This window comes from Schistocerca piceifrons, chromosome 4 (genome assembly GCF_021461385.2).
Source record: "Schistocerca piceifrons isolate TAMUIC-IGC-003096 chromosome 4, iqSchPice1.1, whole genome shotgun sequence".
Lineage (NCBI taxonomy): Eukaryota > Metazoa > Arthropoda > Insecta > Orthoptera > Acrididae > Schistocerca > Schistocerca piceifrons.
This window is the reverse complement of record NC_060141.1, coordinates 250,540,180-250,555,283: the sequence shown is the minus strand read 5'-3', so window position 1 is coordinate 250,555,283 and position 15,104 is coordinate 250,540,180. Positions and strand designations below refer to the sequence as shown.

The following is a 15,104-nucleotide window of genomic DNA, read 5'->3' as shown; positions in this document are numbered from 1 at the left end:
AGTTGAAAACAAATAAGTCACCAGTTCCGGATGGAACCCATTTCAATTTTTCAAAGAGTACTCTATGGCATTGGCCCCTTACTTAGTTTGCACTTATTGTGAATCTTTCACCCAGTGCAAAGATCCAAGTAACTGGAAAAAAGTGCGAGTGACTTCTCCAAGGGCAAAATACTGGACCCACAAAATTACAGACCAATATCCCTAACATTGTTTTGCTGCAGACTCCTGGAACATAATTTCAGTTTGAATATAATAAATTTTCAGAAGTGACCCAGAAAAGTGTGACAGGGCCACTGTTGTTCTCTATGTACATAAATGATTTGGCGGACAGGGTGGGCAGCAGTCTGCAGTTGTTTGCTGATGATGCTGTGATGTGCAATAAGATGTAACCATTGAGTGACTGTTGGAGGATACGAGGTGACATAGAAAAAATTTCTAGTTCGTGTGATGAATGGCAACTAGCTCTCAATATTGAAAAAGGCAAGTTAATGCAGCGGAGTAGGTAAAACCAACCCACAATGTTCAAATACAGCACTAGTAGTGTCCTGCTTGACTCAGTCACGCCGTTTAAATATCTGGGAGTAACATTGCAAAGAAGCAATATGAAATGGAACGAGCATGTGAGGATTGTAGTAAGAAAGGTTAATGGTTGACTTCGGTTTATTGGGAGACTCCTTGGAAAATGTGGTTCTGCTGTAAAGGAGACAGCATGTGGGCCGCTAGTGTGACCTACTCTTCAGTACTTCTTGAGTATTTGGGATCTGTACCAGATCATTTTAATGGAAGACACACAGAAACTCAGAGGCAGGCTGATAGACTTGTTACTGTAGGTTCAAACACTACACAAGTGTGACAGAGATTCTTTAGGAACTCAAACAGGAATTCTGAAGGGAATGCGACATTCTTTTCGAGGAACACTATTGAGAAAATTTAGAGAACCGGCATTTGCAGCTGACTGCAGAAAAATTCTATTGCCTCCAACATACATTTTGTGCAAGGACAGTAAATATAAGATACGAGAAATTAGGACTCATATAGATAGTCTTTTTTTTCTCATTCTATTTACAAGTGGAACAGGAAAGGAAATGACTAGCAGTGGTATTGGGTACCATACTCTGTAAGGTGAATTGCAAAGTATTGATATAGATATAGATATTGACCGAAGATGCACTACTCCCAGCTGGATGAAGATAATGTCTGTAACAGTCCAGTTTCTAATTTTTTGTTAATAATTAAAATTATGTGTCACTGCCCTCTACAGACGTAGTAGGACATTCTTGCTGCCTAACACAAAACCTTCAAATCGACTAGATAATAAAGTTGTATCATATGCAATCAAACATATCTGCTCATTGCAGCACAAGTCATCTAGAATATTAGGAATAGGAGAGGCCTAAAAGTGGTTCCCTTAGGTTGCTATATTCTAGCATCTGTTTGCATGACACTTGTATAGATACGATCTGTTGCCAGTTTTCTAAATTTGTCAGGGCAACAGCAGTAGCATCATAGCACTTCAGCTTTCTTAAAAAGGTTTAATGTGATATGCAGTCAGATGTACGTAAGTCAGTAAATGTTATTGATATAGGTTCTTGCTCTTCATCTATTTTCATACCAGAGCAGACACTCCCATATCAATGGGCTTCCCTCTCTGAAATCTATGTTGTATAATCTGTGACATGTCATCTTCAAAATAATTGAGAAATTGATTTTTCAGTACAAATTCTATTACTTTGGCCACTGCAGAAGCTGTTGGTATTCCCCCCCTCCCCCCCTTCTCTCTCTCTCTACAAATTTCCCCCCCACCCCCCCTCTCTCTCTCTCTCTCTCTCTCTCTCTTTCTCTCAGTATGGTGTAGTCTCACTGCGTGGGAAATCAACAGAGGAAAAAGCGTATGTTTATTATAGTGGTGGGTGGTTTTGCAAGTTCAAAAATAATTTTCTTGTCATTGATATCTGCATATGCTGAAAGCTTGTAATCTTTCATAATGTGTATAATTAATCCACTCTGATCTGGAATCATCAGTTAAATTGTCTCTCAATATTAACTGTTTCTTATACATGCACTTTCAAATCACCACACACAGTTTTTTTGCTCCATCCATGTCAATAATAAAGGTGGTTCCAGTTCAGGATATAGAGTTTCCAAGACCATCATCTGAGCTTAGGTACACCGAAATGAAAATTTAATCTACATTTAGTTACTCCAAAGCAGCCAAGTGTAAATCTAAATAGACACAATACTTCTGTTAGGCAGTTTTCCTAATGCTTGGCATGGCTTTGACGTAATCATCTTTCTGGTGTTGGAAGCTCTTTTCTGTGTTTGTGAATTAATAAATTTAATTCGCTGATATGAATATTGAAAATATTGGTAGCATACACAGCCATACCACCATGGAGAACCGATTGTCAGGACCAAGCATCCAACATGAAAGGATGATCAATGTGGCTTCATTTCCCAAACAAGTAATAGAAAAAAGACACTTCCCCCCCCCCCCCCCCCCCCTCTCTCTCAGGCTTTGATTTGTTGTTCTGGCTATGAATATGTATCAATGGAAGTAATCAATGTTTAAAAAATATTATAATTGGTTACATAAAATTCAATAGATAAAAAAGTCTATCCAGTTGGCTATAAATATGGGTACATAATTTAGTACCATCGCCCACTTTATACACATGTTTTTCACTGCATTTTTCCCATGTATATTACAGTATCAGACAGCTGGCTGAATAAGTGTCACAGGTGAATTCTCTCACCTGACAGCTGAAGAAGGTTTTGTGAACTGTGTAGACTAATCTATGGCATATGTAAATGGTAGTTGCTACTAATTAGTCTCTCTTATTTCAGGAGGTTATAATGGGTGGCACATACAGCAAAAAATCTGATGTGTGGTCGCTTGGGTGTATTGTTTATGAACTTTGTTCCCTCAGGCCGCCTTTCAAGGGTTCAAATATCAAACACTTAGCTCAGAAAATCATTGCAGGAAGGTATGTACCTAAATGATAAAGTAATAACACATACTACTAATAATTATTGTGAGGGAAACCGACTTTTAGCTTGATGTCCCTGCTTTTGCATTAACTGCGTTCACACATAGTTTCATGTTCAGAACATAGTTTCATGTAGTCTTACTCAGAATTAAAGTGAAAAGTTAGTACTAGATGTATAACAGATGACAGGGAATGGTATCAAAGCCAACTGGGGGAGGTTCTCCCTTTCACAACCTCCCACCCCACCCAAAACATTCATTCATTTATTTATTTTGTCCACTTAGTGTTACATCTTGTAATTTCACATTTTCGGTCATTTCCCTTGTACTTTCAAAAATCTTAGACATCATTAAAAGAAAGGCGTTTTTCGTTGCGACTGAATCTTCTCACGAAATTCCAATCACCAACTTTCTCCTCCAAATGCAAAAATATTTTGTTGACACCTACCTACGTAGGGCAGAACGATCACCACAATAAAATAAGGGAAATCAGAGCCCGTATGGAAAGATATAGGTGTTCATTCTTTCTGCACGCGCTATACAAGATTAGAATAATAGAGAATTGTGAAGGTGGTTCGATGAACCCTCTGCCAGGCACTTAAATGTGATTTGCAGAGTATCCAAGTAGATGTAGATGTAGATGTTGACACAGCTACTCCCAATGTTTTGCTTTCCTTTGTCAAAATATTTATTGATTTGTCATCTTTTGGCTGAAGTAATTTTTTGTCCCCTTCTGGGTTTGACCATTTTCCAAAATTTTTTTTGTACTGTGGAGTGACTGGAGAAGAACATATTAAATAGCACCTACTATGTGCAGTGTTGAAGATCATCTGGGCACGATACTTGCATAGTCTCTTAACTGTGCTTCACATGGTGTACACGCACTGGGAAATATGGGAAAAAAACGGGGAATTTTTTCATCTGAGAGAAAATCGAGAAAACCCAGGAATTTTTCAGAATTCTGTGGATTTACATTGTTGTAGTTTTCAGTTAAATTTTTGTAATTCTGACTGATAAGGATTTACCCTAACAAAGAATTTTACTTTATCCCACTACTATAGAGTAATACTACAGCAATGAAACATAACTGAAAGAATAACAATAAAATAAAATAAAAATTAATTGCCAAGGAAATGTACCATTTTCAACAACAAACTGACTGCCAACAGTAAAATGTGTCAAATGCTTTAAGATGAAGACTATGCAATACCTCACAACTACAAACTACTTTCGATGAGCTTGACCTCACAACTGTTTACATTAGGTTCGTTTGAGCAGTTGCCAGTGAGCTCTCCCTCATGGGCAGAGCTGAAGTTACGTATGAGCGGCACCTTCTCCCACTTTCAGCCACTTGAAGTGTGGCTGTTAGCTGTACAGGCAGTAGCAGCAAGCAGCCAGATGTTACCCAGAAAAATTTTTCTGCCATGCTCAAGCTGGCAGATTCATGCATGCACAGAGCAGTCTCAATTGTAGGGGTACAGAGGGATAACCTCCACATGACCCATGTTTATGTTTTGTGAATTTGCTGTCTTCTCTTTGTTTACAGCTCTCATGTCAAATGAAAACAAAATGGATTTCTGTGGGCAGGAGCTATCAATTGAATCAAAATATATTCACATAATTACCTGCATGAACCATGGACCTTGCCATTTGTGGGGTGGCTTGCTTGCCTCAGTGATACAGATAGCCGAACCATATGTGCAACCACATTGGAAGGGTATCTGTTGAGAGGCCAGACAAACATGTGGTTCCTGAAGAGCTGCAGCACACTTTTCAGTATTTGCAGGGGCAACAATCTGCATGATTAACTGATCTGGCTTTCGAACATAAACCAAAAACTACCTTGCTGTGCTGGTACTGCAGATGGCCGAAAGTAAGGGGAAACTACAGCCATAATTTTTCCTGAGGACATGCAGCTTTACTATATGGTTAAATGATGATGGTATCCTCCTGGGTAAAATATTCCAGAGGTAAAATAGTCCCCTATGCGGATCTCCAGGTGGGAACTACTCAGGAGAATGTTGTCATCAGGAGAAACAAAACTGGCTTTCTTTGAATTGCAGCATGGAATGTTAGATCCCTTAATCTGGTAGGTAGATTAGAAAATTTAAGAAAGGAAATGTATAGATTGAAGTTAGATGTAATGCAGGAGTTGTTTAATTACGAATAAGAAAATAGGAATGCGGGTAAGCTACTCTGAACAGCGTAGTGAATGCATTATGTAGCCAATATAGATACAAAGCCCACTCCCATCACAGTAGTACAAGTCTGCATCCCAACTAGGCTCTGCAGATGCTGAAGTGATTGAAGAAATGTATGTTAAAATAATAGAAGTTATTCAGATAGTTAAGGCATACGAAAATTTAATTGTGATGGGGGACTGGAATTCAATAGTAGGAAAAGAAAGAGAAGGAAAAATAGTAGGTGAATATGGACTGGGGAAAAGGAGTGAAAGAGGAATGTGCCTAATAGAGTTTTTCACAGATCATAACGTAATCATCACTAACACTTGGTGCTGGATTCATGAAAGAAGGTTGAATACATGGAAGAGATGTGGAGACATCGAAAGGTTTCAGATTTATTATATAATTGTAAGACAGAGATTTTGGAACCAGATTTCAAATTTTAAGGCATGACCACAATTTATTGGTTATGAACTGTAGATTAAAACTAAAGAAACTGCAAAAAGGTAGAAAATTAAGGAGATGAGATCTGTATAAGCTGAAAGAACAAGAGGTTGTTGAGGAAGTATTAGGAAGATGAATGGGTAGCTTTGAGAGATAAAATAGTGAAGGCAGCAGGGGATCAAATAAAAAAAATGATAATGCCTAGTAGAAATCCTTGGGTGACACGAGTTATTGAAATTAAAGATGAGAGTAGAAATATAAAAATGCAGCAAATGAAGCTGGCGGAAGGAAATACAATCGTAAAAAAAAAAAAAAAAAAAAAAGAGGTTAGGATTTAGACGCATATTTCACTAGGGGACAGAAAATTAAAGAGGCTTTTGAAGAAACGAGGAGGAGTAGTATGAATATCAAGATCTCAGGCAGAAAACCACTCCTAAGCAAGGAAGGGAAAGCTGAAAGGTGGAAGGGATGTATAGAGGGTCTATACAAGGAAGGTGAACTTCAAGGCAAAATTATAGAAATGGGAGAGGATATAGATGAAGATTAGATGAGGGACATGATAGTGCAAGAAGAATTTGACAGAGCATTGAAAGACCTAAGTGAAGAAATGGCTCCAGGAGTAGACAATATTCTGTCAGACCTACTGGTAGCTTTGGGAAAGCAGTCCATAGCAAAACTGTTACATCTGGTGTGCAAGGCAGGTGAAATACCCTCAGACTTCAAGAAGAGTGTAGTATCCAAATTCCAAAGAAAGCAGGTGCTGACAGGTGTCAAGATTAGCAAACTATTAGTTTAATAAGTCATAGTTGCAAAATACTAATATGGATTCTTTACAGAAGAATGGAACGACTAGTACAAGCCGAGTTTGGGGAAGATCAGTTAGGGTTCCGGAGAAATGTAGGAATACACAAAGCAATACTGACCCTATGACTTATCTTAGAAGATAAGAAAAGGCAAACTTACATTTATAACTTTTGTAGACTAGAGGATGCTTTTGACAATGTTGCCTTGAATATTGTCTTTGAAATTCTGAAGGTAACAGAGGTAAAATACAGGGACTGAAAGGCTGTTTAGAACTTCTACAGAAACCAGACGGCAGTTATAAGAATCGAGGGCATGGCAGGGAAGCAGTCGTTAAGAAGGGAGTGAAACAGGTTTGTAGCCTATCCCCGATGTTATTCAATCAACAAGCCACAAAGAAAACCAAAGAAAAATTTATAGTAATAATTTAAAGTTCAGGGAGAAGAAATAAAAACTTTGAGGTTTGCCAATAACATTGTAATTCTGTGAGAGACAGCAGAGGACTTGCAAGAGCAGTTGAATGGAATGTAGAGTGTCTTCAAAGGTGGATATAAGATGAACATAAAAAAGCAAAACAATAATAATGAAATGTAGATGAATTAAATCAGGCTAAGCTGAGGGAAGTAGATTAGGAAACGAGACACTTAAAGTAATAGATGAGTTTTGCTATTTGGACAGTAAAACAACTGATGATGGCCGAAGTAGAGAGGATGTAAAATGTAGACTAACAATGGCAAGAAAATAATTTCTCAAGAAGAGAAATTTGTGAACATTGAGTATAGAGTTAAGTGTTAGAAAGTCTTTTCTAAAAGTATTTGCTCGGAACGTAGTCATGTATGGAAGTGAAACATGGATGATAAACAGTTTACATGAGAAGAGAATAGAAGCTTTTGAAATATGATGCTACAGAAGAAGGCTGAATAGTAGATGGGTAGATCACATAACAAATGATGAGTACTGAATAGAACTGGGGAGAAAAGAAATTTGGTTGCACAACCTGACTAGAAGAAAGATTTCTTTGATAGGATACATTCTAAGACATTGAGGGCTCACCAACTTGGTGTGGGTGGTGAAAATCGTTTAGCAGTAGACCAAGAGACGAATACCTTAAGCAGATTCAGAAGTATGTAGGTTGCACTAGTTATTCAGAGATGAAGAGGCTTGCACAGGATACAGTAGCAAAGAGAGCCCCATCAAACCAGTCTTCAGATTGATGATCACACCAACAACAACAATTACAAAAGACAAATATGTTATTAGTTGCAGTTTTATGATTTTGTTTTATTTTCAAGTTATTAGCAATCAAGCTTTAATTGCCTTGCAGAACAATGATGCTATTTTTGTCAGTTTGCTAAAGAACCAGCCACAGAGGAGTGAGGGCTTTGATTACCTATCATCATGACTTGAAATGAGACACATCCTAAGGTACTACCCACCCACCTAAAGTGGTGTTCTGTCACCCACCAAACCTCCACAACATCCTAATCCATTCCTATGCCACTCCCAGTCCCACCCCCTTGCCACAAGTATCACCATGTAGAAGATCCAGATGCAGGACGCAACAGATAGGTGGTGCTCAGTGGGAGTGTGGATTGACCACGATGCATACCGAGACAGTCTGTGCAGTTGCGATAACGCTGTGTTCCGGATGGCGCAATGGTTACCACACCTGCGTCGTAAGCAGGGGTTCTCTGGTTCGAATCTCGTTCTGGTACACATTTTGGTTTGTCGCCGCTGATTGTGAGTAATGTCCCACTGCAGCTGATAGTAGTGATCTGCCTTCAATTTACAAATACTTTATGTTGCTGTCTTTTACTTGTGCCTGTCTGCATATTGACATGTCTTTTTTACAGTAAGAAGCAATCTGTCTTTTTCCTACATTATTGACAATCCTACCTGGAGTTTCCATTGTTTGAAATTTGGCTTTTAATATTCTTTTCTGTAAAGACAGTCAGTTTATTTGAAATGAAGTGCTTCAACAACACTATTGGCTGGTTCAACTGTTTGCTGACTTAAAGTGCACATTTTCATTTTCTGGCATTATATCGTAAGAAAGAACCAAACACGAGATAATGCAGCACTGGTTCTCCAAGGAAATTGGCATCTTGAAAACCGCACTGAAAGGCTAATACCAAGTAGGTACCTACTTCAGTATGAATTTGGACATATGAGTGTGCACTTTAAGCCAAATTGTGCATTTCAGTATGGTTTACGAAATTCTGATGCTCTTGGCATATTCTCTGATGTCCTGTTCCTTTTATGTCATATTGTAAGCACTCTTAATGCTGTATACTTACGAACATACGTAAATGTTCACTTGAAGGTGAAGCAGGCAAATTTGGTCAGTGGTAATGAATAAAATGTTTTGTTTCAAATATACTGAAAGCCTCAGCAGAATTTTACAAATCTGCCATCCACGAAACATAATGTTTTTCAACTACAAGACATGTCTCAACACTTGTCTGGTACCTCCACTAGGCTTGACTTTACACTGTGTTTTATCATTGCAACTCCCCACAAGGCTTTATATTTACTTCTGAAGTTGAATAAAAACTGCCAGTTATACGGTTTCTTGGCTCCACAGATAATTGTGTTAATTTTTTATACAGTTTGAAAAAGTCATCAGAAACTTATTGTCCTTAGTTCTGATGTATACAAACATCTGTTTTGGTGGCTTTTTTTCCAAGAAATTTGTATTCCTTCTTAGTAGCTTTTTGCAGTGCTGTGTGGATGTAAACCTGACTGGAAGTGCTACATAACAGCATTGCAGACTACGAATAAAAAAAAAAATTAAAAAAAATCTATGATAAAGTCACCAGATAGCAACATATTTGGCTATAGTAGTAGAGTCTAGTTCTGAAAAGAATATTATGCCAAGGACTGCTTTATTATTTTGCATTCCTTATCTGGATAGGAAATGATGAAACAATTGTCGTAAGTACAATGATCCTGTATGTCCCCTCCGAACAACATGCTGCTGTGCTGCACATGTCATATGATGCCCCTGTACATATGAAATTCCAAACAGAAATGCGATCAAAGGCATTAATGAGCAGAGTACATCATCGTAGCTGCACAAGCGCAGTAACCCATGTTTTGTGGTGCTCTCTGGCAACTACTCAAACACACCTACTTCTAACAGGTCAAGGGAAATATTGTGACTGGCAGTTTGAGAAGTGTTACTTTCAAAGTAAATTTCCTTTTATGAAAGATGAATTTTGTTATCCGTGAAAATGTGCACTAAATTTCTTAAATCACTGAGCATTTGATTCTCATTCAAATCTTAGTATCCTGAGGACCAGCCATATTGAAAAATTTGGATCTGAGAAGACCAGCCATTTATGCCATTGTTTAAAATCTTACTGGCACATTTGTGTTTGTAAAGAGCAACACACAAAAAACACCAATATTATATGTGAAAGCTTAGCTTATCATGTAGGTATACTATATGTGTATTAATTTAAACCATGAGTTTTTCACTTAACGGTGATGTTTGCCACTGGCTGACTACATCATATGTCCTGTGCTTTGAATATCTGTTGTCATTGGCTGGTGAGATCCTGTGACGTGAACTATGATTAGCTGACAAAAGCAAAAGTAAAACTTTCACCATTCAAAGGAATGGTAAATTTTACAGCTCTGAGGAAAAGTATACTGTCACTTAACACAGAAAAAGCATATTTTTGTCTGGGAAAAAGTGTATTTTTAACCAGAAAACCCAGGAATTTTTGTTTATTGTCCACATATACACCATGGCTTCAGAGCAACGTCTTAGCCATTCTTGCATAGTGATGTTCTTATGTACCCTTTTGGTTGACCCACTGATAACATAGGGCCACACTGCTGATTCTTGAGCTGCTAGTTGCCCATGCATGACAAAGAAAAAGATGCCCATTGTCCTGGGGCATCAGGACTCCTAGCAACAGACATTGTGCCACATAGCCTTTGCTATACGACTGGGTGGCAACTGCGGAGAGAGCCCACGATTGGAGTAGGTGCCACCAGGGAAGGTGTTTCGCACATGAAACATATTAAATTACACTAAAACAATTTCTGTTGTGATCCGGCCATTTCTTCAGACAGTAATAGAAATTTCAATGTGGACAGTTATAATCATACCCTGGCTATCCCATGGGAATAGGCACAAGCCAGATGTCTAGAACCAAAACAATTTATCCAATACCTAGTGCGTACTCAAGTTGCTGGGGGTGCATTTAATGTGACAAAGCCATTACTTTTTGTGGAACATATTCAAGAAATTTGGAGAAGCTGAGTCATTGGGGAAAATAGTGCAGTGGATTGCTATTGAGTCTTCCCTGCTGCACAGTCTACAGCTCTTCAGGCAGACAAAAGTATGTGACATACCAGCGACCATTATTCCACACACTTCTTTAAATATTGTCCAAAGAATCATCGCCTTACTCTTCAAACAGACATGGAGCTATAAACAAGTTCAAGCAGCAAAGTGTACATTTTGTCCTGTGCATCCAGAAAGGTTCCAGAGATAACTGAACAGATACAGATGCCTTTATCGTAGCTTTTGAAGGGAATGTCCTCCTGTAAAAAAATTGAAGCCCAGGTGCACAGATAAGACATGAAACATTTCGTCCTATCACTCATGAAGCGCTTCCTCTTCCATCATTTACTAGTGTCTGGGTACCATCTCAGGACCCCTCATCCTGGAAACTCACAGATCAGAGGCCCGATGCCGGTCAATGGCAGAAGGAAGCACAGCCTGTGGGTCCCAGGGTTGCTCACTCTTCATCTGTCCCCACGCTTGTTGCATTTAGGCCCTTGCAAGAATCACAGCCACCAAAGGCTGTGGTGGTGGTGGTGGAGGAGGAGGAGGAGAAGAAGAAGAAGAAGAATTGGGACAAGGTTACTCCATTGGCCCCAGAGGCACTAGATCTCCCCATTCTGTTGGATTGTGAATCAATGCTCGTTGATGTGATTCCATTCCCATCAGTAACAGACAGTGATCATCCACCCTTCACACCTAAATTGACACCCATAACATAAATATTCAGTGGAACTGTAATGAATATTACTGTCACCTGCCACAACTACAACACTATATTTCATCATCTCCTGCAATTTGTTTTGGTCTACAAGAAATATACTTCATCGATTACCATTTCCCAAAGCTCTGTGGTTGTCATGCATTCTGTGATCCTGGGCTGGGCCTGAAAGGGTATCTGGAGGGTTTTGTACATTGGTTCACACAGATGTCAGAGAGTGGATTCCCCTTTGTATTATGCTGGAAGTAATAACAGTGCAGATGCAAACGCAGGATCACCATTCACAATGTTTATTCACTTCTTGCAGGCCACTTACTTAAGGTGAGTTGACCACCTTAGCTCAGTAGTACCCCCCCTCCCCCACCCCCTGCTCCCTTTTCTCCTACTTGAGGACATCAATGCTTACCAGTCCCTATGGAGAGGGGGAGGGGGGGTTATAACTTCATCTGGTAGGGGCCTTCTAACTAACCAGTTTCTTACCAATCATGATCTGTGCCTCCTCAATGATGGCACTCCTACCCACCTTAGGGTTGCCCAAGGCACCTTCTGAGCTATAGATCTCTTCCCTCAATCTCGTGGATTCAGTACATTGGTCACTAAATGACAATCTTTGTGACAGTACCACTTTCCAATTGTCCTGTCACTTCATTGACACCGCCAGATGGACCGACTACCATGTTGTTTGCATCAAAGAACTAATTGACAAATGTATGCCTCTGCTGTTACCTTTGATCCTCTCTGTCAGATAGCATCAACGAGGTTGTGAGAGATCTCTCCAATGCTATGGCTCACGCCGCTGGAACTGACATTCCCCATTCTACAGGTCCCCTTCATCGCCGCCTCTTACCATGGTGGACTGAAGACATTGCAATAGCTGTTCAGGATTGCTGAAGAGTCCTGCATGTTTCAAGCGACGTCCTTCACAGAACAACCTTATCACCTTTAACCAGTTTTGTCGTAATGCTCACTGTCTAGCACTGTGTCTCCTCCCTGGAAATGTACGCCTCTTCATTCCAGGTGTGGGCCATCCTTCCTGGGCTTCTGGGGCTGCCAAAGATCCACAACTGCATTGGGCCTCTTCCTTTGAGTGGTCTCTGTATGAACATGTTGGCTCTTGACTAACACCTCACAATCCACTTTGCAACAATGTCAGTGTCTGCTTCTTATGCGGCTGCCTTCTGGATGCATAAGTGACATATTGAAGACAGCCCCCTCTCCTTTGTCCCTCTGCATGCCAAATTATATAATGAACCAGTCACTGTACGGACAGCGAACTGCTTCAGGCTCTTGCCTCACCTCATGATATAACCCCGGGCACTGACGGCATTTCCACTCGGATGATACATTATCTGACTGTTACTCAATGGCTCTATCTCCTTGGCCTTAAGAGTATTTGGCTCATAGTATCCTCATTCCAATCCTTAATCAGGACAATAACTCAACATCCATTGACAGTTACTGGCCAATTAGGTTCACCAATGTGCTCTGCAGACTGCTTGAAAGGATAGTTGCCCAGAGTTACGTTGAGTACTTAAACCTTATGACCTTTTGCTTCCCTGTCAGTGTGGATACTGGGAGGGACAATCAGAGACATCTGTTATGGTTGGAAACAGCAATCCAACAGGCTTTTTTAAAATGCCAACACGTCATTGCAGTCTTTTTTTATCTATGTAAGGCATACACTCCCACCTGCTGCTATCACATTTTACTTAGTCACCCATCTTGATTTGTCAATTTTTATGCCACTAGTTGTTCCAGGTTAGAGTTGATACTTCATTCAGCTCTCCAGTAGTACAAGCGTAGGGTATACTGTAGGGCTCCGTGTGAGTTTTACACTCGTTCTCATTGCCATCAATGGCTAGTGGTCTTGGTCAGACCACTGGTCTTCCACACACTCAGCATTGATGCATTTGTATTTGGTATTGCTTCCACTTTGTAGCCATAGCTGGATGCCATCACTGAAACACCATCCGAAGCCCCTTTGCTTGGACATTTTCCCATGATTTCCAGTTCTCTCTTGCAAAAACACAGGTCATGCATTTTTGTCATCATACCGTGGTCTGTCCCGACGCAGAATTCTTCTTGGGCATGCAGCTCTTGGACATTGTTGCACAGTCCTGATATTGGGGACTCCTCCTTGACAATAAGCTGACTTGGTTGCCCCATGCTTGTCAACTAAAGACTGACTTATTGCAAAAACTTAACACTCTCTGCTTCTTGCACACAACTCTTGGGATTGGTCCAGTCTTGCTTGGATTATTTTTGACAAGTTTATGGCTCTGCGGCACCTTCAGCATCGAAATTGTTAGACCCAATGCATCACTGTGGAGTTCAGCTCGCCACTGGCTCTTCCAAACTAGTCCCACAGGCAGTTTCTTGACGAAGTGGGGATCTTGCCTCTTCAGTTTCAATTGTACCAACTCTTAGTGACCTATGCAATTGCTGTTTGACACTTTCATGATTGCCCAATATATTATGTTATTTCTGCATAAGAGGAACATTGACCCCCTCAACCGCCCACCTCCCATCTCCCTAGGTGGAAGTACCGATCATAATGTGCCTTAAAGCCCTCTGCAAGAAGCTCCGCCTACCCTTCTTAGAAAGTACTCCCCTAATTTTTTTTCACACATGGCCCTTTGGTCAGTACCTGGGACACAAATCAGAACCAGTCTATTTAGAGGACCTAAGGTGTGTCACCCGCATGACCTTTCATCATGCCGGCTGGTGTGGCCGAGCGGTTCTAGGCGCTTCAGTCTGGAACCGCGCTACCGCTACGGTCGCAGGTTCGAATCCTGCCTCGGGCATGGATGTGTGTGATGTCCTTAGGTTAGTTAGGTTTAAGTAGTTCTAAGTTCTAGGGGACTGATGACCTTAGAAGTTAAGTCCCATAGTGCTCAGAGCCATTTGAACCATTTTTGAACCTTTCATCATCTGTTCCTTTCAGTCCTTCAGGAGCATCAGGGTGCTACTGTCTAGTACACTGTCAGCCCTAAAACCATGGATAGTCTGGGATATATTTTTACTCCTCCCGCATGTCAGTAACACCTGTAGTTGCTGGGGACATGCAGTGTTTTTACAGTGGATCTGATGGCCATTAACACAGCCCTCCATTTTATTAAATGGCCCTCTGTTGACTGCATTTCAGTATTTAGTGGCTCAATTAGCAGTCTGTAGGCTATTGACCATTGTTACATTTGTTACTCTGTGATCCCTGCTATTCACCACCTTCTCTCTTAACTTAATCATGCAGCCTGCTCAGTTGTTTTTTTCTGGGCCCTGAGTCATGTGGGTATCCTGGAAAATGAACTAGCAGACCATTTGGACAGAGAAGCGACTACTCGCCCCCCGTTCGCTTTGACAATCCTGTGCCCTCTAATAGGGTTTTGCGATATTGAGAAGACCGCTGCTGCATGGTGCTCCTCATTCCTATCCTCCCAGAAAGAATCCAGCACTATGTGTCACTTATGCATTGGTCATAACAGAGTAACCCATAGTTCAATTTTATGTGATGAGTCACTCCTGCATTGTGCTTGTGGAGCATAACTGACAGTTGCCTATATCCTGGTTGAATGCCACCTCCTCCTGGCTCTCCATGTTAAGTGTGGTCTTCTGAATCTATGCCTCTTCTGTTCGCAGACAACTTTTGGACGATTGAGCTGGTTCTCCTTTTTC

General features: G+C 40.5%; 1 protein-coding gene across 6 annotated transcripts in view; it reads left to right on the top strand.

Annotated features, from left to right (window-relative positions):
* Positions 1 to 15,104, top strand: part of LOC124796352 (serine/threonine-protein kinase Nek2-like) — a 70,247-nt gene that overhangs the window by 36,797 nt on the left and 18,346 nt on the right. For all 6 annotated transcript variants that reach the window (XM_047260502.1, XM_047260503.1, XM_047260501.1 and 3 more), the window contains one exon: positions 2,845 to 2,984. In XM_047260502.1, coding sequence (XP_047116458.1) covers positions 2,845 to 2,984 — 140 coding nt within the window. The remainder of the gene's footprint in view (positions 1 to 2,844; positions 2,985 to 15,104) is intronic.